The 25,054-nt window shown below is 35.4% G+C and overlaps 1 protein-coding gene across 2 annotated transcripts in view; it reads left to right on the top strand.

Annotated features, from left to right (window-relative positions):
• Positions 1–25,054, top strand: part of ds (dachsous cadherin-related 1) — a 477,707-nt gene that overhangs the window by 91,875 nt on the left and 360,778 nt on the right. The window contains exon 3 of one of the 2 annotated variants that reach the window (XM_074133009.1): positions 4,458–6,238. In XM_074133009.1, the coding sequence (XP_073989110.1) occupies positions 4,505–6,238 (1,734 nt within the window). In that variant the 5' untranslated portion in view covers positions 4,458–4,504. Of the gene's footprint in view, positions 1–4,457; positions 6,239–8,138; positions 8,356–25,054 lie in introns of those variants that run through there. The other variant, XM_074133010.1, reaches the window with a different exon arrangement.

The following is a 25,054-nucleotide window of genomic DNA, read 5'->3' as shown; positions in this document are numbered from 1 at the left end:
AAAAGTCCTTTTCCATCACGACAACGCACCAGCTCACACCTCAGCAGTTGTGGTCGCAAAATTAACGGAAATAGGGTTCCAACTCGTTTCACATCCCCCCTATTCTCCAGACTTGGCTCCCTCGGACTACTATTTGTTCCCCAATATGAAGAAATGGCTGGCGGGAAAAAGATTTTATTCAAACGAGGAGGTGATTGCAGAAACGAATGGCTATTTTTCAGACTTGGACAAATCCTATTATTCGGAAGGGATCAACAAACTAGAGCAGTGTTGGACGAAGTGTATAAGCCTAAAAGGAGACTATGTTGAAAAATAAAAAAGGTTTACCCAAAAAAATTATGTAGTTTTTATTTTTGCACGGACTTTTCAAACGACCCTCGTACAACTGTCCTACCGGGCAGTTTTAATTTGGTAGGTATATCACAGATCTTAGCTATTATTGGAACAAAAATTTGACGAATGCTTTAACAGAATCTCCGTTTCCCTACACTTTCTAAAAAATTGTACTCAAAGATCTACTGGTTATGTTTCCTTTTTATAAGGAAATTTAACCATTATTTCCAAAGGAGTATCGTAAGTACAATTTCCTGTATTTCCGTCTAGAAATATTGAAACATTTTTATTTTGAAATATCGGCAAAAATTATAATTTTACAAAGAGTTCTTCCTCTAGATTAAGGCGATCTCTCTTGTTATCATAACCTTTATTTTATAAAATGATAAAAATAAGCCCAATATTTGTAGCAGTTCTTTAAAAATTTTGCTGATATAAAATTACAGCTTACCCAAATAATGTAACCACTCTACGCTACTGTAATTCAGCGTGCCAAATTCTTAAACTAATTCTTTTTTTGGGAGGTTTCCTAAATCAGCTTTAAAAAAGCGGGTTGGGACCCAAGCCCCACGGCACCGCAGCCACAAGAGGCTTATTGTGCCTTCCCCTCTTCTAAGTTTAGTAGGTGAAACCTCCCCTTCTAAGAAGGTTGAGGGCTTTCCCTGCCAGTTCTTTCTGCTCTATAATCTACTTTGATCTCAAGGTACCAAAGATGTCGTTGCGTAGTCTCTCGATTGCAACGCAATCTAATAACAGGCCGTTTATTCCTCTTCCTGGCACAATATGCACAACGGTTCCAAGCTGATAAGCCCTATCTTGTGCAGGTGCTTTCTGAACCTGCTGTGCCCTGTGAATAGGCCAGAGTAATCAGAGTTATCTGATTTCTGCCCAAGCCCAGAGTCTCTTTGGTTCTTTGTTTGCACAACAAGGACATGACGCTCATGCCGTGTTTGACCCCATCAAGTACCCACCCAGTACTTTTCATGTTCTCACCAGATCCAATCTCTGAGAGCCTCACGAACTGCACCCCCTAATGTTCCCGAGGACTGGTTCCGGGCCAATGAAAGGAGTACTAGCTCCATTCCTGGCCAACTGATCAGCTATTTCATTCCCCCTTAATCCCCACATGGCCCGGCACCCATTCCAATCGGAGTTTATTGTGCCGAGCCAGTTGTTCTTGAGCCTTTTTACACTCCCAGACCAGGGAAGAGGTAGTTCTGAAGGAAGAGAGGGCCTTCAGTGCCGCTTGACTGTCTGAAAAAATGCAAATCTCTCTATGTTTAATTGAATAGCTTTTGCCTTAAAAAGAAAATTGTTAAAAATAACCAGAAAGTCAAATTAGGATTTGCCGCTTCTTTTTTTTGTGAACGGAAATGAAGTTTTCTATAAAGGAAATGTAATTTAACAGTTTTTGTTTCTTTCTTCCCAATTTTTGGATTTTCAGCTAGCCCACTCCTGTAAATGGAGGCGCTGGGTCTGTACATGGATTTGTACTGATATTAATGAATAGTGTTGATCTAAAAGTAGTAATTAATTAGTAAAACTACTGAAAGGTAGTTTTTAGAATTCATGAGCGATCACTTATCTGGCCAGTAACAGGTACCATTAATATTGATTTATTGCATAAATGCGACTTGATACATATATCCTGTTTATTTAATCCTTAAAGATATTTGGATACTTTTATTTTTCTTTTTTAATCAGCTATTAGCGAGTTTAATCTTTATTAAATAAAATGTTAAAAATTCGCTTTATACTATTTATATTTTATAAGAATTCTTTAAATATTTCCATTAGTTTCTGATAAAAATTGCACATTATATCTAAATGGAGTGCGAGTCTTTCTTCATCTATTTCTTTATAGCCGTTCTATCTTAGGTTGTTTGAAAGTGCGGTGTTTGTCGGCCAGTTCTTGTGACATCTACCAACACTCTTACCAACTACACACTTGGATGGCTCTCTTTAAAGCTGGTCTACATTCTCAACTCTAGTTCTAATTATTCAGTCACACTCCTTTCTTACCTTCTTAATTGATAGCTTAATTTATATTACCAGTTTTTTTTTTTTTTCAAGTTTTTCTTCAAGTGATTTTTAACATTAATATTGAAATAGTCATTTTGCCCTTTTGTCCCTTTTCAATTTTATTATCAACAAATTTTAAATTGAAGTTAAAAAAAATGTAAAATTTTTTGCATATTCTATTATCAGTTTTTCATTACTGAAATTATAAAATTATTTATAATCAAACAATTTCTTAGGAAATAAAAGCTGTTTCAGCTAATGTTTTTCATTTCGTTGCTGTTGATGAAACAAACAACACCTGACTCGAAACTAAAAGTTGGTATTCCTTTACAAAAAATATATATATATTCTCTCACTACTGGCTCGGCACAATAAAGTTAGGTTGGAATGGGTACCGGGTCATGTGGGGGATTAAGGGGAATGAGACAGCTGATCTACTGGCCAGGAATGGAGCTAGTACTCCTTTCATTAGCCCAGAGCCTGTCCTGGGGATCACCAGAGATTGGATCTGGAGGGAGCAAGAGAAGAACTGGGTGATGTGTCCTAGGGTTAAACTCAGCAACAGTATGATGCCTTAGCTATGTAAGCAAAGAACCAAAGAGACCTGATTACAGGCCTATTCACACGGCACGGTAGGTTCAAGGAGCATTTGCGAAAGGTGGGTCTTATTATATGGAAGAAACGGCCTCTCACCTGTTGTTCGATTGTGTTGCAATCGAGAGATTTGCATTTTTTTCAGACAGTCAAACGGCACTGAAGGCCCTCTCTTCCTTCAGAACTAGCTCTTCCCTGGTCTGGGAATGTAAAAACGCCCTAGATCAACTGGCTCGGCGCAATAAAGTCCGATTGGAATGGGTGCCGGGTCATGTGGGGATTAAGGGGGAATGAAATAGCTGATCAGTTGGCCAGGAATGGAGCTAGCACTCCTTTCATTGGCCTGGAACCAGTCCTGGGGATCACTAGGGGTGCAGTTCGTGAGGCTCTCAGAGACTGGGATCTGGAGAGAACATGAAAAGAACTGGGTGAGGCTTCCTGGGGTCAAACCCAGCAAGGGTGTCCATGCCCTTGTTGTGCAAACAGAGAACCAAAGTGACTCTGGGCTTGGGCAGAAAGCAGATTATTCTGATTACAGGTTCAGAAATCACCTGCACAAGAAAGGGCTTATTGGCTCAGAACTGTTGTGCAGATTGTGTCAGGAAGAGGAAGAGACAGCCTCTTGTCTCCTCACCTGTTGTTCGATTGTGTTGCAATCGAGTGAATGCGCTATGAAACCTTTGGAACTATGAGACCAAAGGAGATAGTAGCGCAAAAATATCTATTAGGGAAAGTCCTCAACCTCCTTAGTAGGGAAGGTTTCGTCTACTAGATCCAAAGGTGAAGGCACAATAAGCCTCTAGTGGCTGCGGTGCCGTTTGCTTAGGTCCCCATCCCAATTTCTAATCTTAATCTTCTCTCACTTTACGAATTTTTCGGCATAAATCAAATCGATTCATTCTTGAATTTAAGCGATTTCGTAAATTAATTTTTCAGTTTGTTTCACGATTTCTTGTAATGCAGTTGTATGCACCGAAATGCTTTTTATTTGAAACAAGAAATAGCATCTCTCTAAAGTGTCATGCCGGAACAAATACGTTATACTTGTTTATACTCACCCTAGTTTAGCTTACTTTATAGTTATTTCTACAACGGAAAAAAAAGTCTGCGATCTGTGTGTAAGTAATGTAAATACGAACTTAAGGGGAAGCTGCAAGAAGTTCGTTGGACAAAGAATGCAAGGGCCAGCAGCTGCAATCGAATCTGGGATCTCCGCGTGGTAATCCAGTAAGCTAATCACCTAGATTAACTGCGTTCCTGATTGGTCTCTTTATTTCCTTTTTATTTATTTACATCTCCACTTATATCCTTTCTAAGCAGTTTCCTTTATACCATTTGTACTTCCTTGCAGCATCAGTATATGCAATTAAAACAATTATCTTTATAAATTTTGAACTGCATTTGTTTTAAGGAAAAATTCAACACACGATTTGTAAAAAAAATTCTCTCATAAAATCTTTAATTTTATTCTGACAGCAAGATTTATTTGATATTTTTTTCTGTTACAGGAGGCCGACGGAGATGTGGAGGCCGGCGGAAGTCAAGTAATCGGAGGATGGGCTGGAGAGAAGTGACACTGGTTGCACTGCTGGTAGCGTGCGGTGGGGGGCGTACGCGTACCGAACAGGTGCGCAATCTAGAAGTATCGGAAGGAGTACCAGCAGGCACCAGAGTCGGCTTCATCGGTGACGGATCTACTGGAATCACTGGACCTCCTTATCTAATTGTACCAGTACCGGGTAGTGCTGTAGATACTGATCTAATTATTGAATCTGACACTGGGGAGATAAAAACTAAAATTGAACTGGATAGAGAAACAAGATCTTCATATTCGTTAGTAGCTATACCTAGAAGTGGTGAAAACATTAGGGTAGTGGTTAGAGTACTGGATGAAAACGATAACGCCCCTACATTCCCTAGTCCGGTCATGGATATAGAATTTCCAGAAAATACGCCTCGAGATGTGAAAAGGACATTGAACCCAGCAAGAGATCAAGATCTTGATCTTTTCAATACCCAAAGGTATAATATTGTTTCTGGAAATCTAAACAACGCATTCAGATTATCCTCTCACAGGGAACGAGATGGAGTACTATATCTGGACTTGCAGATCAATGGCTTCTTGGACAGGGAAACCACTTCTGAATATAGTTTAGTAATTGAAGCTTTAGACGGTGGAAATCCTCCATTGAGAGGTTCTATGACAGTGAACATCTCCATACAGGATGTGAATGATAATCAGCCAATCTTCAATCAGAGTAGATATTTTGCTGCAGTACCGGAAAACGCTACAGTTGGCACCAGTGTGTTGCAAGTATTCGCTACGGATACGGATTTTGATGAAAATGGACATGTTGAGTATTCAATTAACAGAAGGCAAAGTGATCGAGACGGTATGTTTAGAATAGATCCGGCTTCCGGTCTTATTGCTGTTAATCGGCCATTAGATTTCGAAACTAAGGAAGTGCATGAACTGGTTGTGGTAGCTAAAGATAGAGGTGTACAACCATTGGAAACAACAGCTTTTGTGTCCATCAGAGTTACAGACGTAAATGATAATCTACCAACAATAAATGTAATCTTCCTCAGCGATGACGCTACGCCAAAAATTTCAGAAAAAGCACAGAAAGGTGAATTTGTTGCTAGAATTTCGGTGAATGATCCTGACTCAAAGACTGAATATTCCAATGTTAGCGTTACTTTGGAAGGCGGTGAAGGCCATTTTGGGCTGGCCACTCAGGACAATATAATATACCTCGTAATTGTATCTATGCCAATTGATAGAGAATTAAAATCAAACTATACCCTAAGCGTCATAGCTACAGACACTGGGACACCACCACTGCATGCTTCCAGAACCTTTCATGTACGGGTGACCGATGTCAATGATAATCCTCCAGAATTTAGTGAATCTGTATACCATGCAAATGTGTTAGAGGTAGCTGATCCTGGTACTTCTGTTATTAGAATCACAGCTACAGATCGGGATGAAGGGGAGAATTCTGTAATCACATATTCCCTGATAGAAGAAAATCATAGCCATCCACCATGGTTTGAAATTGACTCAAAATCTGGTTTAATAACTACAAAATCGCACATTGACTGTGAAACAGATCCAGTACCGCGTGTGTTAGCCATTGCCACAGATCGTGGAAATCCACCGCTCTCATCATCAGCTACTGTGTTGGTTACTATACACGATGTTAATGACAACGAGCCAATATTCGACCAAAGTTTCTACAATGTCAGCGTGCCGGAGAATGAGCCCAGAGGAAGATGCATTCTTAAGGTCAGTTTTATTTGATTTTTTTTTTGTTCTGCATGTGTTAAGAAGGTGACAGAGGAGGCGCCACGGTAGCCGAGCGGTTAGAGGCGAGACCTGCGAAGCTAATATGTATTGTGGTACTGGGTTCGATTCCCGGTCTTAGGCCTTGGATTTTATTTAATGGTTAATAAAAGAAATTTACAGTAAAGTATGTTTGCTAGTCGCCTCCGTCCACGACATCTAATTGGTTGTTGGACGTTAAGCCCTGCCTTAATAGGCGATTACTTTACTTTACTTAAGAAGGTGACAGAGTCATCTTTGATTAGGTTCGGAACTATTATAGTAGCATTTAGATGCAATTTACCGTGGCAATTTCAAATTCCAGCAATTATTTTACTTTTTATAATAACCATGACCTAGTTCTACCGTCTAACGGTGTCTCTCCGATCATCTATTGAACACCCCAATTTTAAAGCTCTATCCTCTGATTCTATATTTAGACAGCAAACATACCTGAAACCCGCACACCAGTCTCAAAATGATGAAAAATAAACGAAAGATGCAGACTAATTATGTCGTTTTAAAAAACCGTAAGTCCAAATTAAACTAAACGGGAAAAACTCACTTACCAAAACTCTTTTTTTAACCGACAAAAATCCAATAAAATTTTCTTTTTAACATCAACTCCACTTATTTGCCTCAAATCTCACCATTCACAAAACCACAATATCTGATCTAATCCAACATTGGTTCTAAAACTTCCACGATAACGTTATCCGTTCGCCCAAGCCACCATATCTAACCCCAACATGTCCATTCGGTCGCTAGAGTGACAAATGTTCACTAGATTCATTAAAATGAATCTTTGATTTCTGAGAAGAAATAAATAGCTTATAATTCCAATTTTGAAGAAAATGATTTGATCGGATGTACAAATTTCTTGAAAGGTTATTTCAGTGTTATGCGATTTTCTATAAAAACCATTGCAGCTGATTTACTCTAAGATTGGTATACTAGCATAAATAAGACTATAATTATAATTTAATCTTTTTTATTAGTTATAAATTGTTTTCTAGAATAATTTATTTTAGGGGGTCCCGAGATTTGAGTTATTGGAGTGGACATATTATTTCAATGCATTGTACGGTGTTACCTTTCAAATTGTTGATGATATCCAGCGTTTAAATAATATCTCTTGATTGAAAATATGAACTAGATGGGGTATCCCCAAAATTACTTAAAAAAAAGCACAAATAATCATTTAATAAAAATTTTAAATTTAAAGGAATTTCAAACAGTTTCATACCAAATTCTTTAGTTTAATGAAGTATTAAATAATTTTTAATTTAGATAACCGGACTAATCATTAGTTCAATGCACCATAACAATTATTTAATAATTACATAAATATTGGTTCATTTATTAATAACTAAATTGCATCAACTTTTTAGAAAGTAGATAAAAAGATGCTATTGTACCCAAAATAAGAGAATCTTGAAACCCTTTATGAGCATGGGCCAGAAATTAATTTGTTTTAAGTTACATTACATTACAAAGTTAAGTACATAGTAGAAATACTAAAGTTTAGTACAAAAAAAAAGATTTAAGGAATAAATACAAGATTAATATGTCAATAAATAAATGAAATAATAAAAACTTTGCAAAGAATTACCTCGTTTCTTAAGAAGTATATTTTCCTTTAAGTAATAGTAAACATTAGATAACCTTCCTAACTAGACGTTTAAGAAAACATAGGCCACGCCTGCCAGAAGTTTGTTACATTGGTTGTACGTATAACTACTTATATTTGTAGTAGATGACTGGATAATTTTATTATTTGTTAAGTTGGTCACACTGTTCAACCTTTGTGATCAGGCCATCACTTTTCAGCAGAGTTTCTGGCGCCATTTCGGGCACTGTGTCGTTTCACGTAATTTTTTTTTGTATTTCGTAAAAATGATCACGTTTTAAAGTGATACTTTTTAAAATAATTTGTTTTTAAGTTGTTTTTAGTGTTTAGCTTTTTGCAACATTGTACATAGTGTTAACTATTATTAAATTAGTGTTAAAGCTTAACAGACTTAACAGAACAGTAATGGGGCTGGCTATTCAGTGCTAGGAAACTTTACTGCTTAAACAAGGTAGGATTTTATTTAAAAAGAATTCAGTTATAAATGACTATTTTGAAATTTTTTAATTTATACTTTTCATATTATATTTAATGTAATAGTTTTAACTTTAGAAACGGTTTGATGGTTAAGATTCAAATGAATGAAATGATTGATAGACTTATTTTTAAAAGTTGAAGATTTTTAACAAATCGACAAATATTTTAATGAATTCTTTAATATTATCATTATAGTGATTGCTAATTCCATGTTTATTATTCTTTGTTTAATTGATCCCAAATTACTTACATTAAAGATTCTTAATTTTCATCGAAGATTTGTTTCTTATTACTACCGCTAGTAGCGCTAATAACATCCAGGATTTTTTTTGGCGAAAGTAATCCCATTTATACCATTTGAAGCGAAAGAGTTTCTTATTTTGGGCTAATGAAGCCCAATAAGTATGTTACTTTAATAAAATGACTACTAATTGTTGAAAAAAAATATTAGTATTCTCACATATGATTTCACTTAAACCAAAACCAAACTTGTAAGAAGTGTGTCACACGAAAACATTTAGTTTCTGATAAAATTGTGTTAAATGAATCTAAATTAGCTCTCATAATTGGTGGGCATCTCTTGCATTTTTCTGGCAAGATCTAGACATTTTTGACGAGTTTATACTTTCTACTGTATTATGCAGTCTTCTTCGCTAGATTATAAGTAACATGTTGGCAGTAATGCAGTTGCAATGCCTCATTTTTTGTTTAGTTGTCGGTTTTTTTTAAAGTAATAAACCTTGCGGTTATTATGCTCCAATACATATGACGTTTACGATCCTAGTTTGCATTCATCGTTAAAATATTGCTAAAAACTTTTTTCTTCAACTGTACACAATGAAAACTATCCTTAATCCCGTGGCTTCAGTCGATGATCTAAAACGTCGAATAACTCTAACCTGTCTAGATCTTGACTTCGCCACCATAAGTGCTGCTACAAGGAAAGCGTGAGAGTCCAGGGTTTTGGCTTGCCTAGCCGTTGATTGTGCCCAGTTTGAACAGATTCTTTTTTTAAAAAAAAATAACGTAATTTTGACAGTAAACTGAAATTTGTTTTTCATATTTTAAATTACCATAACTTTTGAAAAACCTAACCGATTTCAAAATTTTTTTTTTATTTTTTTTTAGGAGCTCAAATACTATAAAAATATGCAACAAAAAATATAACATTCCATTTGAAAAACAAAAGTTGGATGCTGTATCTCGGAGATACAGGGGTTTAAAAAAATGGATCAATCACTGAAAATAAACTAGACTAAAAATAATTAAATACGTGTTTTTTATTTTTTCGAAATTTCCCGCCGTTTAAAAAAAAAGTGGGTGGAACATATAACTCTGGTCACCCCTGTATATCATTCATTACGGATGTTAAAACAATACTAGTACCAAATTTCTCGAAATTAAGTACCCTACTTTAAAATTTAAAAGCAAAATTTCCTACTTATCTTTTACTTTGGTAGCAATATTAAATAAAATTCATTTTGTCTGGAGGTTGGCCAAAGTAACCTCGCCAATTCACGGTGCTTCATATTGAAGAATTTTTACAACTAAGTTACAGTCAGTTCCTGCAATGGAACTCGAACCAATGTTCGGTTTTTACAAACTATAAAATGGTGGTTTTCAAATATTTCGTGCGAGTGTGTTGCGCCAAATTTTTTACATTCAATTGCATGAAAAGATATATCTATTATTATTCTTTTCCTACCAAACGTTTTTGGTAAAAAGCTTAAAATTTTGGTATAATTTGAAATTCAAATTGTGCAAATAAAGAAAATATTTTGACTTCAATTTGAATTTTTTTTTTATTTATTATTGTGTTTGAAATTGTCAAAATTCAATTTTTTCCTCCCTAACATGTTGCAATAGAGCCTGTAACTAATTTTCATTTGAATCACAGTACTAACTTTTAAAATTCATAATGACGTCTGTAAAAGATAGGAAAAAAAGAAGTAAAACGATGTCGAATGAGAAAACTTTGAATAGTGTGTGTATTGGTAAGGAAATGGAGAGGGGGGTAGAAAAAAAATAATAATATTTTTGGAAGAAGTAGAGTGGTTGACGTCGTAGTCAAAAAATTCTCGCGCGCCTTGCAATGACCAATAAATAATGGGATAAAGTCAATTCATTTTTTTCTTTCCTCTGGATCTTTGGCTACGAAGATGAACACCATAACACCATCTACGTTCCTGCGCTCTCTCAGTCCGAGCCTCTATGACATAAAAAATAAAATAAAATAAAAAAGTTTTCAGAGATTGTACTGGTTTGCCTTTGGCAGGCAAGCAGTTCACTACTCTTCTGGGTCCTGCCTAAACGGCCCCCGCACAGTTCGGACCGTAACGAAATCCAAACACACTCGTCTTTAACCGCCTTGTGATCGTAAACTGGCCAACTTTATGAGCTTTGTTCCCTCTCTCTCTCTTTTCTCACAATTCTACCTCCGAGTCTCGTCCGGCTCATCTCCACATCCATGATCATCGGTCCTTCTATCTCTTTCTCTCTGGCTGCACGTTGTGTAACTCTGTCAACTTAGAAGACCACGTACACTGCAACCAGCCAGGCAATCTCACATATCTTTCATATTATAGCTATTAAAAAACAAGTATGGAAAGTAAAAGTTAAAAGGAAAAAAAAAAAAAACGCAAATCTAAGTTCGTTCCATCTTTGGTTTTGGTGAACTGATTAGGCACACTGTGAACCTATTTTCAAAAGTAGAAAAATATGTGGCTGTAATATATTTTAATCAATATTTAGCAGCCAATTTTAGCTTGCAAATTTTGGAACAGACATAACTATTATTTGCGGGCAAATTTTGCAAATAGTAATAATATGGTACTTTATTTTAAATATTAATGTACATAAAATTATTATTTTAAAGTACAAAAGGCGTGGCTAACGCAGTCTGCCAGAGTTTGGTCAATAAAAACAGAAGAAAGGGAAGGGATTAGCTATGCGGTTAGCGTGCTGGACTCCCACGCGGAATTCCCGAATTCGAATCCAGCTGCTGACAGATTTTCTCTTCCTAGGAGCTTCTTACAGCTCACTGTCCGGTGATGGACAGTGTTGTCTGTAACGAGAGAATACTGCCCAGAGGCCGGCAGTGCACTGAAAAAATCTCCGGGCGCCAATAACCTTTGATGTTGACGCGCCTTAAATCATTAAAAAATAAACAAAAAAAAAAACAAAAGAACAAATTTCCAAAAGTACAAATGAAATGAAAGTAATTTGTATTACTTCATTGTATGAAAATAAAATAAAAATACCTACCGAATCCATCCCAGTAAAGTTAATTATTTTTAATTTGAAACGATTTCAATTCTTCCGCTTAGTACGAGTGAGAGCAGGATAGCGCTCCATCGTTACGTAGGGAAGCTCTAATCCCTTCATTCTTACAAATTTTTGAACAAAATTAGACGTAAGATTTACAGAGTAACAACAGTTTTATAGGGGGCCTCACATACGTGGGGCTAACTCCTCTTCCATTCTATGTAGAACGTCGAGACCCCTAAAAGACTCATCTACATAAAATTCCGAATCAAATGATACCACATTCATGAAAATCGGTTCACGCATTTAGGCGCTACCGTTGTTTACGATAGAAGGTAAAAAGAACAAGAACAATTTTTGAAAATGCCGTTTTTGCTCATTTTTTTTCTCAAAATCTATTAGATCTGGGTTGTTGCAACAAAAATTACAGTTATAAAAGGGGATTGGCCCTGTATTATAAAGAAAATTTGGGAATTTAATCTTTTATATAAAAAGAGAAAAAAAAATTATCAAAGTTGGTCACGCTTTTTCGGGCAGTTTTTGTCGTTCATCTCTTACACAACTGTCCTGTCTGGACAGTTTAATACAAACATTCAGATAACTCAAGGAATCTATAACTAAAAATCCAAGATCTAGGATGGGAATCGAACCTACTACCACCACAATACGTCCTAGCTTTACGAACCTCGCCCTCTAACCGCACGGCTAATGTGGCGCCATTAAAAATAAAGTATTAAACGGGTTTTTAGGAAATTCAGAGTTGAAGAAAAGGTTAGAGTTAGAACCTCAACAATTTCGAAGTAAAAGAAAGTTTCTATCATATCCATTAACCAGTTTAAATGAGATACCAGAAGTTTGTGGATTGATTGAAAATGAGCAGACAAAGAACTAGAAGTGATTGAGAGCAAAGATCTATCAAAGTTGTTTGTTGTAAAATTTTTTTAAGTTAATGATGTATGTGAGTAAGTTGTGCTATTGGGAATAAGAATGTCTTAAAAGAGAAGGACGTTGCTTAAAAGAAAAAAAAAATAAGGATAGATTGTGATGAGATCCACTGGAGAGGATCTGGTTGTTTCAGTGTGTATGTGAGTGTGTTTGTCGGTATACACACGTTGTCGTTAGTATTTGTTCATATTGGAAAGGATAAAGAAGAAATCTAAGCCGTCAAAAAGGTTTGAATAATGAAGTATTGATGAGGAGAGAAGGAGGACGCCCGGTGTAGTGAACCATTTACTCCTTACACGCGCGCTCGCCTTCTAGCGCTGGGGTTTCATAGTTTCCTTGGCTACAGTATGCACTTGATCTGTGGACGGACCCGCTGCTGCGACATCCTACTCCTCACTGCCCAGGGTCTCTCGTCTTCGCCTAATACCCTCCGTTCTCCATCACTTACATCCATTATAGTTACTAGTATAAAACCACATTTTGACAAACTATCTTAAAGATAATATAAAAATACTGTTTCAAATTTATTTTATTTTACTCTAAAACATCATTTTTTATCGATAAGTATTTTCTTATTTTATTTATCGATTATTTAAATCGTAGTTTAAAAAATGTAACCAATAAATAATAATGTTTATTTAACAACAAAAAGACAAAAAAATACTTTATTCATAGAATTGTGTTCCCTATCTTGAATTGGTCACTGTGAAATCACTAAAATTGTGAATTCGTGATATTCGATTCATTTTTATTACCTGCCATTTAATTACAAACAACGGTGGTGATGGATTAGCTCAGTGGTCAAGCGCACTGTATTCTAAACGCATAGATTGCAGGTTCGTATCCCAGCTACTTGGCCCTTAAATTTTCTCTTTATAGAACGTCTGCTTACAGGTCACTGTCCGGGCATAGAGTAGATTAAATTAGGGCGGCCTCAAGGCATACGCCACTTGGATCTATTGTGGCTCCCCGACTTTAGAGCTCGCCCTCCACACCCGTCCGTTTAATCTGACTCTTAATTCTGGAGAGTGACTCCTGGGTAAAGCTCTCAGGTCTTGGTTTTTCCTCCCCGAGAAGTAACATCCTTAGCCATACAAGCCCCTCACACTGACACAACACGAGCATAAACAGTGGCTATCAGTACCCATATAAGAAAATAGCTCTGGCCGCCATTGACTACAAATTTTTGACGCATCTTAAATTATGATATACTGGATTTAATAGAAAATAATTAAACGTATAAAATATACCTAAATTTTGTTAAAAAAAAAAAAATAATGAACATTTGTTTCCTAAAAAATTAAGATCTCAATAAACAAGTAAAAGATTTTGTACATGAACGTATACTTGGGTACAGATTAAGCCAAAACACCGAAGTCATATTTAAACTTAAGCCGTGGTATTATTCCCTGATGAATCCAGAATTGCTTTCTAAGGGTTTGCAACCAAAATCCAAAATAAGTAAAGTGCGTTTTTGAATGTGTAAAAATAATTTATTGTTTGTAAGTGGTATTTTCGTTGTGCTAAGATTTTGGTTTACCTTTTTTTTGGGGGGGCTTTTGAAGGTTCCTATCAACTATAGCGGAACTGTTTATTACTTTTACGTACCATTTTCGGATTATATTGTAAATAGAATGGATTCACGGTTTTATTCTTCGGCTTTTTCGCTTTTCTTAGGAATCTATGTTTCCATGCGCTAGGTGGAAGAATAATTATCAGGTTTTCACGTTTTTCTGTTTTCTGCCAGCCCTACTTATCGTAAATTTAGCCAATAGATCCTTACCCTCTCAACCAATCCTTTATTCTCTCCATTCACACTTTAACAAAATAAAATAAATTAATTCAATAAATAAATAAATAAAATAAATGAAAACGATAGCTTGAATAGAAATGACATTGTTGTCTCTCTAGTTTTAGTTTACATAAATTAAAGTGAAAATTGAGAAAATTTGACCAGACTCCAATAGTTTCTCTTATGCTAATAAGTTATAAATGAAGACAGATATTTCCTAGTAATATTAATTATTATTTATTCAAGTTCCCTAGTTAATCCATTTGGAGAAGCCCTCTCCATAGTGGATATTATGCTGCTATTCATATAATGTACATGTTACTAATGTTTATGATTGATTGTTCTGCGTAGGTAGTTAATATCTCTGTGTGGGTATAAATCAACCTGTGTCCTCAATACGGTTGACCTTGCTTTTGAGACTTTGTTACCTCGTATTGTAATATTTTATAACTGGTTAAAAACATTACCTGCTTTTATTGAAATTTTTTTATTTTTATGGATAATTAATTAGTATTGATAATGAAATGTCTCCTGTAACATGGCTAGGGTAGTCAGACTGCAATTTAGAGGCTTGGTGCCAGTAGGTGCAACAGTGGCAGTTGCATCCGTCTCGGAATATGACTTTTTTGTTTTGTTTTCAATTAATTTCAATATTTGTACTGCCACAAATGTAATTGGTATCTTCGTTTTAACGTTGCTACGGGCGTTCGACAGCTCGCGATTTCCGTCTTTCTCATGCGCTTTCGAGTACCTGCCTTACTCAAGACCTTGCTAAATCATAGACTGCAAGTAGTCAAATTTTCTGCTTATTCAGGGGGCTCGCTATGTCTTCGCCGGCGATTAGTACGAATTTCTGCTTACCCAAGGCCTCGCTAAGCCTTCGACAGCGAGTAGTCTAATTTCTGCTTACCCAAGGTCCCGTTAAAACTTCGACAGCGAGCAGATCGAATTTCTGCTTATTCAAGACCTCGCTAAGCCATCGACAGCTAGTAGTTCAAAATTATGCTAAATCAAAACCTCGCTATGCTTTCATCAGCGAACAGTTCGAATTTCTGCTTACTCAAGGCCTCGCCAAGCCTTCGCCGGTTGAGTAGTTCGAATTTCTGCTTACTCAAGGCCTCGCCAAGCCTTCGCCGGTGAGTAGTTCGAATTTCTGCTTATTGCAGACCTCGCTAAGCCTTTATCAGCGAGCAGTTCGAATTTCTGCTTACTCAAGATCCCTCGCTAAGTCTTCGACAGCGAGTAGTTCGAATTTCAGCTTACTCAAGGCCTCGCCAAGCCTTCGCCGGTGAGTAGTTCGAATTTCTGCTTACCCAATGCCTCGCTAACCCTTCGACAGCTAGTAGTTCAAAATACTGCTTACTCCAAGACCTTGTTAAGCCTTCATCAGCGAGCAGTTCGAATTTCTTCTTATTAAAAGCCTAGACGAGAGTTATTCGACATCCTTGCGCATGGTCAGGCCACCTAGCGTCGGAAGATGAAAACAATGTTCTGGGATTTGGTTGGTTTCATTAAGCTTTCTATTTGCCACATTAAAGTAATAATAATAATTTGTCTCGATTAGAGGTTCTTCAATACTCTTTAAATAGTTGCACCCTTATTATTTTTGTCCCTTTTATTATTGTTCTTTCTGTAAATTTGATTTTTTTATTTTTAAATGATTTAAGGCGCGTCAACATCTTAGGTTATTGGCGCCCGGAGCTTTTTTCAGTGCACTGCCGGCCTCCGAACAGTGTTCTCTCGTTACAGACAACACTGTCCATTACCGGACAGTGAGCTGTAAGAAGCTCCTAGGAAGAGAAAATCTAAGGGCCCGCCGCTGGTAAATGGGATTATTGATCCGTTTTTTATTTAAAAATAAAATAAAATATTTTATTTGGTAGTATTTAACATTAAAAAGAAAAAAATATTTATTTAACAATTTAAATTTGATTTAACCAGCATAATCTTTTTATTTGGTTTCTTGAATTCCAGATTCGAATTATTCTAACTGAAACATATAAATTTCTCTCCAATCAGAACAATTATTTATCTACTTTCATTTGACATGCCATGCACCTTTTACGAGTTTTTCAATATAAAATGGTAAAAAGAGATTTGTTACCAGCTAGTCATGATTAGTTGCAGGCTGTCGGACCCTATGGAATTCACTAAGATGTATATATAAATATATACTCTTTTTTTTTGAAATATATAATTTAGTTAGTCTATCCAGTAGTAACTATGGAGAAAAGGTTCACCACAGCAAAACTTGGCGGCCATTTATTTTTTTGTTTCCAAGAAACCGGGCCTTTTAACTTTGATAGGAAAATCACATTAATTACAGCTAACAAGAAATTACAGTAATTAAAAAGAATAAAAAAAAACCTGAATTTGAGAGCTGTTTCTTTCTCTGTTTTTGAAAGTTTTCCATCTTTATCGTTGTATTATTTCCATCCACTTATCTTACTGTAGACTTTAAATAAAAATTATCCAGTAATTTTGTTGTCCGCTCTGTGCGATGAAAATCTTCTGTAAAAATAAAAAAAATGTTTCTTGCTCTTTTTTAAGCTAATTTTTATGAATTCCGTTACGCCCAATAGCGTGCATAACTTCTCCAGTAGTTTTATTAATTAGGTACCCTAGATTTGAAGTTGATATTCAACTAATGGCGTTTCTTTATCTTTCCCTTATTTTTAGTATAATCTTTGGATCTGTTTATTATTAGTAAATTTTTCACACTTTTTAATTGCAGATTCTAGCGACAGGTGTGAGAGAACGGGTGCAAAATTGGGTGTTATTTTTGGAAAAATGTCTTCTATTATTTTCAAACTTAAATATTAACTAGTTAAGCCTGTTTGAAGTGTATGCACATCAAACCAAATCTCTATTACGGTGTGTATACTCGTTGTGAAAAATATAAAATTGCCATTAACTATAAAAACTCGAAATTTTAATAAAATACAATAAGAACATTATTTGGTGGGATGTTTCCTTTATCTTACCAATAGAACTGCGGTGGGAGTCAGCCAAATGATAAGTGGTTGGTACATGTTTGGTCTCCGCATTAGAGATTGGGGAATTACTCACACAAAGAGAAGCTCTCAACCCTTGTGCAATGCCGTTTTTTTACCTTAGATAGAGATTCAGACCTCAGTACGAGTATGATTTCATTTTGCACAGAATTCAAAGCTCTTTTCTTCCTTGTAAAAAGCTCTTGCGTCCCTAGTTAACTAGAGCAATGCATACGTGAAGCGGTGCTAGATTTTGAAATGAGCACAGAATGCTCTGTAATCTCAAGCCCCAGTGACTATTACGACGTTGTAAACTTTTGGTTGTTTTGCCATGCGTTCGACGTGTATACCACGTCATTGTCTGATTTTAATTCCGCACACTGTGGGTGGGTTTTTAAAATTAAATTCCACGCTTAACTGGTTAAACGATTGATTTATCGATATTTATCGAACCTGGAGGTACTTAAAGGGTAGAATGCACTTCTCCTAATTTAAACTGCTAATTTAAACTGTGAAGTAATGAAAACTGCAGCTAGAATCAATTGAACTCCATTCTACGAGTAATTATCATCTCAATTATTTCTAAATGTTCCAAAATTAGAGTTCTACAACAGCTTGTCGAAATCCAGTTTTTCAAATTTAATATCTCTTGCCCAGAGAATTTGTTCAATGTTTGCATCTTCAGATATTTGTGAGCAGCTTTTTCCAATAATGAAACTTAGAATAAAGCTCAGTTCATTCTTAAGAATAACTACGTCCCAATTTGAACCAAATTATGACGAACTATTAACAAAACATTCGTAGCTTGTTGAATTAAGGGATGATAAATGTGAGTTTATGAATTAAGGGATGGTACCATCGACGAAACCGCATCCCCTCTCGTCGATTAGATCGATGATGTAAGAGGGAAGCGCGGTCCGCATCCGATAGCCTAGGCTCCACCTTGCCTTGCAATGCAAGATATGTGTGTGGCAGCCCGATAGGCCAATAGGCACCATCCCAGCTCTAGGGGCGTTTTTATGAGAAAAGAGAAAATAGACGTCGATGCGCCGGCAGGAAAAAAAAAAATACGAGAACTTTTTATGGAGGGGATTAGCTATGCGGTTATCGTATTGGATTCCCTCGCGGAGGTCCCGGGTTCGAATCCAGCTGCTCGCCCTTAAATATTCTCTTCCTAGGAGCTTCTTACAGTTTACTGGTCGATGATGGACAGTGTTTTCTGTAATGAGAGAACACTGAGAGAGCTGAAAAAAGCTCCAGGCGCCAATAACCTCAAATGTTGACGCGCCTTAAATCATTTTTTAAAAAAAACACGAACTTTTTTTTTTTTTTTGTATCAGTGTTAACTCTATTAACCAATCAACAACTTGTATTTGTGGTAGGTTTTTAAATATTGTAATTTTTACTAAATTCTACCAAAGAAGAATACACATAGATATTATCTCCTTAAAACAGAGGGGAACAGTGCAATATCTTGTGATCTCATTAAAAAACTTTTCCCTTTCTTTTTTTGTAATTAGGGCAAACCAAACTATATTTTCAAAATCCTCCGTCTCATTACATCTCCTACAAAGAGGAGAGATCAATTTACCTATTCTAAACAAATATGACCTACAAATACCATGGTTTGCTCGCAATCTATTTATTATGGTAACAATTCCTTTACCAAAATAACCATAACACGGACTTAAATGAAGGGATAGCGGAGTAGTTAGCGATTCCAACGAGGAATTCGTGGGTTCGGAACTGAGACAATTTAGTCCGGTGGCACTGAAGAAAGATCCTAAACTAGATTCGTTTGTAGGGAATATTTGCTTTTAGTTAGATTTAGTTTTCGTAATAGTTATGTATTATCTTTCAATTAAAGTTATGTACTAAGTTTTCAATTAAAACTTCCCAATTTAATTTCGGCATTGATTTTTATTTTAGGGATGATCAGTATAAGTTCTTTTAGGCGTTTAAAGATTTCTCAGTGCATTGATGATTGCCTACCTCCCAGACCGGTTCACTCGTTACAGACAACATTTTATTTACTTTATAGTCTTAACCTCGAGTGTTAATTAAATCATTAAGTAGTATTATAAAGGTGGTTACAATACGGTAATACCGAAAGGTTTGTAAGTATAGAATGCATAGAACATTTTCTCTTTTTTTTTTTTCTTTGTGCTTTGCATTTGATTTGTACACATTCTGCTAGCACACGGACCCATAGTGCACCGCTGTCTGCAACAATTACTCAAGAACGTCGTATGTGGAGATTCCACACCCTCTGCAGCCAGAGTGCAAGCTCTACAGGTCTCTTGTTCTTTACATTCACTCTCTACAACTTTCACTAATTGCAACTTCGCTTAAATTTCCTAATTACTTATCTTATTAATTGGGTTTTCTTTTACTGGGTTTTACGAATTACAAATACTACGATACTTTTTTTTCTTATTTTATTTAAGGCGCTTCAATAGCTGAGGTCATTAGCGCCCGTAATTTTTTTTTTTGTTAGTGCTGATTTTCTTCCATCGTGGCACCTCTACTCTATTAACGCTTTAAACTTGACACATAACTCTCCGCATACGGTAGTACAAATAAAATCAGAAAAATAGTCATCTTCCAAAAAAAATGCCAAGTTTGACTTTTTGAAACAATAAGGATGGGCAAAGAAAAGAAAAAACCACTAAGTTTTTCATTTTTTAATTCAGAAGTTCTTAAATCCACAAAAAAGTCCAAACAAAAATTTGTCACGATCGCCATACTTCCTATTAGAACCGGTAAGAAAAAGTAAAAAATTACTTTCTGCAAATCCTTTAGAAAAATAAATAAATAAAATTACCAGATAATTAACATAAGTAGGTTATTCTACTTAATCGAGCACCTAGATACATTCAATTGAAAAATTAAACTATTGTAGCAGTATTTAGCCTAGAGTGATTTTAACGGTGGTATACCAACAGTGATTTTGTTGAAATCTCTGAAAATTAACAACCACTGAAATATTAAATTTGAACTATATGGCGATTTGGTTTTTTTATGAGTAAAGGTGGGACATTCACGCATTCAAAGGCCAATTTAAGAAAAAAAAAAAAAAAAAAAAAAAAAAATTGGGGGACTTGAAGGACCCTATACCGGTTGTCGCCGGTGAATACTCGTAATCATACATCTGCACAATTACAAGAAGAATAAGGAGGACTTCCGGTTTATCACTATATTTGTTATACGTTTAATTAAAATTAATATTTAACAGGTGGTAAGTCTATGCGTAACAGTAAATAGAACCTTAGAAGCATTACCAATCAATCCCTTCTCCTCCCCAAATAAAAAGGGCCAAACAGGAAGTTTAAAAAAAAAAAATTCTAAGAAAAGCTATAGAACAGTAGTATAGAACAAAGATATTTTGTAAAGTGGTACATCAGGTGGACCTACTTTGACCAAAAATTTATTGTCGCTACGGAGGATGCTACTTGAACGAAATATCAAATTTGTAATTTCGAAAAATTTGATTTTCCGTTCCGTAGATATTGAGATATTCCTCCTTTAAAAATGCATTGAACAAACTGTATTTTAATTAATTTTTTAAATCTGATAAAAGGCTGTACATATTAAAGAATATTGGCGCCTTCCAGTTTTTTGAGACTAGACCCGCAAAGCTAAGATGTATTGTGGTACTGGGTTCGATTCTCCTGGTCTAGGTCTTGGATTTAATTTTTATTTTATTTTTCCATACTACATTTTTAACCTCACCATACACACTGACCATCACATCCCTTTTGTCACTGATCTAATAAAGTCTCGCTACTTTCACAGCCTCCTAGCTCTCCATCCTAATCCTCTTGTCCAACAACTCTCCTCTCCTCACCTTCCAGACAATTCTCCTTTTCGACTAAAGCGGAAATGGCCTACGGACCTACTGATATGAGTGCAATGCACTGAGAAAGAGTTCCATCAATGGGTGGTTGCTCTAACCGTGACATTACATTACATGAGAACTTAACCAGTTTCATCAAATTTACTTGATGCAACATTTGTTGCAGTTGTAAATGTACAAAAAAAAAGGAAAATTCCTTGGCATCAGTTTACACTATTAGCCAGAAAATTATCTTCATAGAACCTAATTTTTATTTAGGGTAGCCTTAAGGACTGTTAATGAAGTGTTCCAGTTCATCGAAAGCTTTTGTACTTTTTTTGGAATGCTAGGGTATGTTATATTAGCCGGCAATTGATGTCTAAAATTTTTAAAAAGCAGATCTCTGTTGGAGTACATCATGACAATGTGTTCCATGTCTTCTGGACAGTCACTAGTTGTGCAAAGAGAGGATGCCTCTTTACCTATTTTATGGAGATATTTCTTACATACATTTCGCAGTGTATTGACAATGGACACATACTGCTTGGAGCATGATCCATCGCGAAACCAAGGTTTATGACCTACTTTAGGGACTAACGATCTATAAAATTGCCCCTTAAGTGATTCTGAATAAGTTCTTTGCTACTTTTCGTTAATTTTCTTCCTTGGATTTTATTTAATGGGGTTATTAAGACAACTTTTTCGTTAAGTATGTCGCCTCCGGCCGTAACCCCTTTTTTCGCCTAAGAAATATTTGGGGGGTAAAATTGAGTTCATCATTGTTTAAACAATGGAAGAGGGCCTCTGCACTAATAGAACTAATGTAAATTTCACTAAATTTTACAAAGATATTATAAATTTTTATCATCAGACTTTTAAGTAAATATTAAAAATGAAATTACAAAATTTAGCAGCATAATTTTTTAAAAAAAATTATTTAAAAATATAGAAAAAGTATCTTTAATTACTGCAGTGCAAATTTAGGTCAGTGAATTACTTGCGGTACGTATGTATTTGTCTGACATTTAGAAGTACATCTAGGAATCATCAGAAACCTGTTTTTGTGCGGTATATGAATATATATCGAGATTCTAAATATTGCATTAGGCATGCTCAATGTATAAACTACGCTACTGCAGCTCAATTAAAACAATATTCTTTAAATTCGTGCTGAAATTTCACTATTCATATCATTCATTTATTCAATTTCATAAATTTCACTATTAATAATCTAATACTTTGAACTTTGATATTATTTGAATTATATTTTAGAATTTTAGAATTAGTGAATTTGAAAAAAAAGACTATCTATGCACCTAAAAAATATTGCCACAAATTTTCGTTTTTAAGATACACTTTGCCCAAGCATTGATACATAAAAGAGCATTTACTGAGTCAGAAGTTAGAGAAGATCTTCTATTGGTCATTATCATCGCAGCTTGCGAAAATAATCTTTCAGATGGCACTGAAGTTGCACAGATACTAAAAATATCATTTGCCATTCTAGACAAATTTTTGAAGGAATTCTCAAGTGTTTTCCACCATTCTAAAATGTCAACGTCTACTGGTGCTTGGTCTAATTTGGTGTAATTAATTATTTCTGTCTTCCATGCTTCGGTGATATTTGCTGATTTTTGAGCAAATGGTGCAAAAATATTGATGCAGTCGTCGTCGTCGTCAAAAGGTGAATCATCAGATTCTTTATCTTCACCAACAGCCGTAACTAATGGAGCGGGAAGTTTGTTGGGAGGTGTATTTTTTATTTCACGTAAACAAAAATTCAAAAAAACCGAGACCGAGACTTGAGCGACCGAGACCGAGATCGAGACTGCATAAAGTCTCGCCTCGTCTCGGTCTCGTGCAGCACTAGTGGGAAGTCTTATCAATAAAGTGCCTTAGTTGTACAGTCTAACCCAGTGGTCAGCAACGTTTCTTACAAGTGGGACCATTTTTCACCAAAATTTGGATATCTATTTATTTTTTAATGATAAAATTGTAGCAGTTGGCCAAATTCGAAGTGTCTGTCCTAATGTAACTCTACCAACCCGCAGTAAGTTTCAATACTTATAAAGAATTTAGTGTATTTTACTGTTTATTTTTGTATTACTGATTTTTACTGTTTTTTCTATGTTACTGACTCTGTAAATTGTTTTGTATTTGTAATATCCAGGCCCTGAAGAGGACAATATATTTTGTCGAAACGTTGGCAAAAAGACGAATTGTTTTATTTGACTGATTCCACGCAAATCTTCCACCCCAAGTTTCACAATTTGCGGTCACGAAAACTATATATTCAGTATTATTATTATTAGTAGTAGTAGTAGTAAAGTAAAGTAAAGTAATCGCCTATTTTTTCAGCTTAACGTCCAACTACCAATTAGGTGTCATGGACTTAGGTGACTAGCAAACTTTTTTTACTATAAATTTCTTTTATTAACCATTAAATAAAATCCAAGGCCTAAGACCGGGAATCGAACCCAGTACCACAATACATATTAGCTTTGCAGGTCTCGCCTCTAACCGCTCGGCTACCGTGGCGCCTATTATTATTATTAGTAATGAGAAAACCAATTTATAAATAAAAGTATAAAAAATGTTTGTTACAAAATAAGATTTTGATTTTTATAGTTTGTAACCGAACTATTGGTTTGGTATCCAAAAATAAACACGAGAAAACATGTATGTATGTAGTAAGTAGGTTTGTGTTGGCAATGATGTTGAAGCTGATGTTGGTAGTAGAGATGCAAGTGGAAAGATGGTGGGAGGTGAACCATCAAGAGCAGAGTGTCCGAGTAGTAAGTTTAGGGTGAGATAGAGCCAGCAAATGAGCGAGATAATATAAATAGAAAGAAGTAAATTTTCTTTTTTCTTTTTTTTTTGGGTAGTGAAGCACCTTAAAAGCTTTCGGTCATTATGTGACGACTGTGGTAGATTGAAGTGGCCGTGGACGTGGACTTGTTGGGAAGTTTTTTTTTTGTCTATCCGTGTGTGTGTTTAAAAGAGAGAGTTTGTGTGTGTGTGGTTTGTGCGTCTGTACGCGTAATGTATTAGAAGAGAAGGAAGTTAAGAAAGATGAGAATTGGTTCTAATATATAAATGCTTTATACATAGAGGAGAGTGTGGCTATGTGTCTGTAGGAGATAGAGAGACTAATCTAGGGAGAATTAAAAGAGAAAGAGAAATATATAAAAAAGAAATAATTCCCCAAGAAAACACTTTTACAATCCAACCATGTTGACAATCCTTCCAAAAAGTGTTTTGTCCACTAAGATTGTACCACACTGGCGGCAGTTAATGATCTCTTTCAGACGGCATTTCCACAACAATTTATCTGTTCCAATTTAATATAATTGGAGTTGCCACGTAAAAGTGTAGTTGACTGCGTGATCAAGTTGATGAGAATATTTTGAGTTAAGATTATTATTTCCCTTTTGTTTTTTATAAGAATATAAACGGTTAATAAGGGATTTCAACATAACTTCGAGCCTATTTCTGATATAAACATCTTATAATTTGATATTGATTTTTTTCTACTTACTCTTACCACCTTTTAAAAGTAAGTACTGCAATCGAGCTCATTTAAGGTTTCCAATTTTGAAATTAAGTTTCTCTTGGCACAAATAAAATAAAAACTTATTTGATCATTTTATATTTTTGAGTATCACCGTGAAATCCTCAGAGTTTTTAGACAAAATCCTTCTATAAAAGTAAGTAAGTAAAAACGTAAAGTAATTGCCTATTTTTTTCGGGCAGGCTTTACGTCTAATCCAGCGTTTCCCAACCTTTTTTTGGCTCGCGTACCACTTGGTAGTACATCATGCTAAATTGTACCACTTCGTAAAAA

This window comes from Rhodnius prolixus, unplaced genomic scaffold, assembly GCF_049639745.1.
Source record: "Rhodnius prolixus isolate KJV_2025 unplaced genomic scaffold, Rpr scaffold_10, whole genome shotgun sequence".
NCBI classification, from domain to species: domain Eukaryota; kingdom Metazoa; phylum Arthropoda; class Insecta; order Hemiptera; family Reduviidae; genus Rhodnius; species Rhodnius prolixus.
The sequence above is the reverse complement of the archived record's forward strand: the minus strand, read 5'-3'. Positions and strand labels throughout refer to the sequence as shown.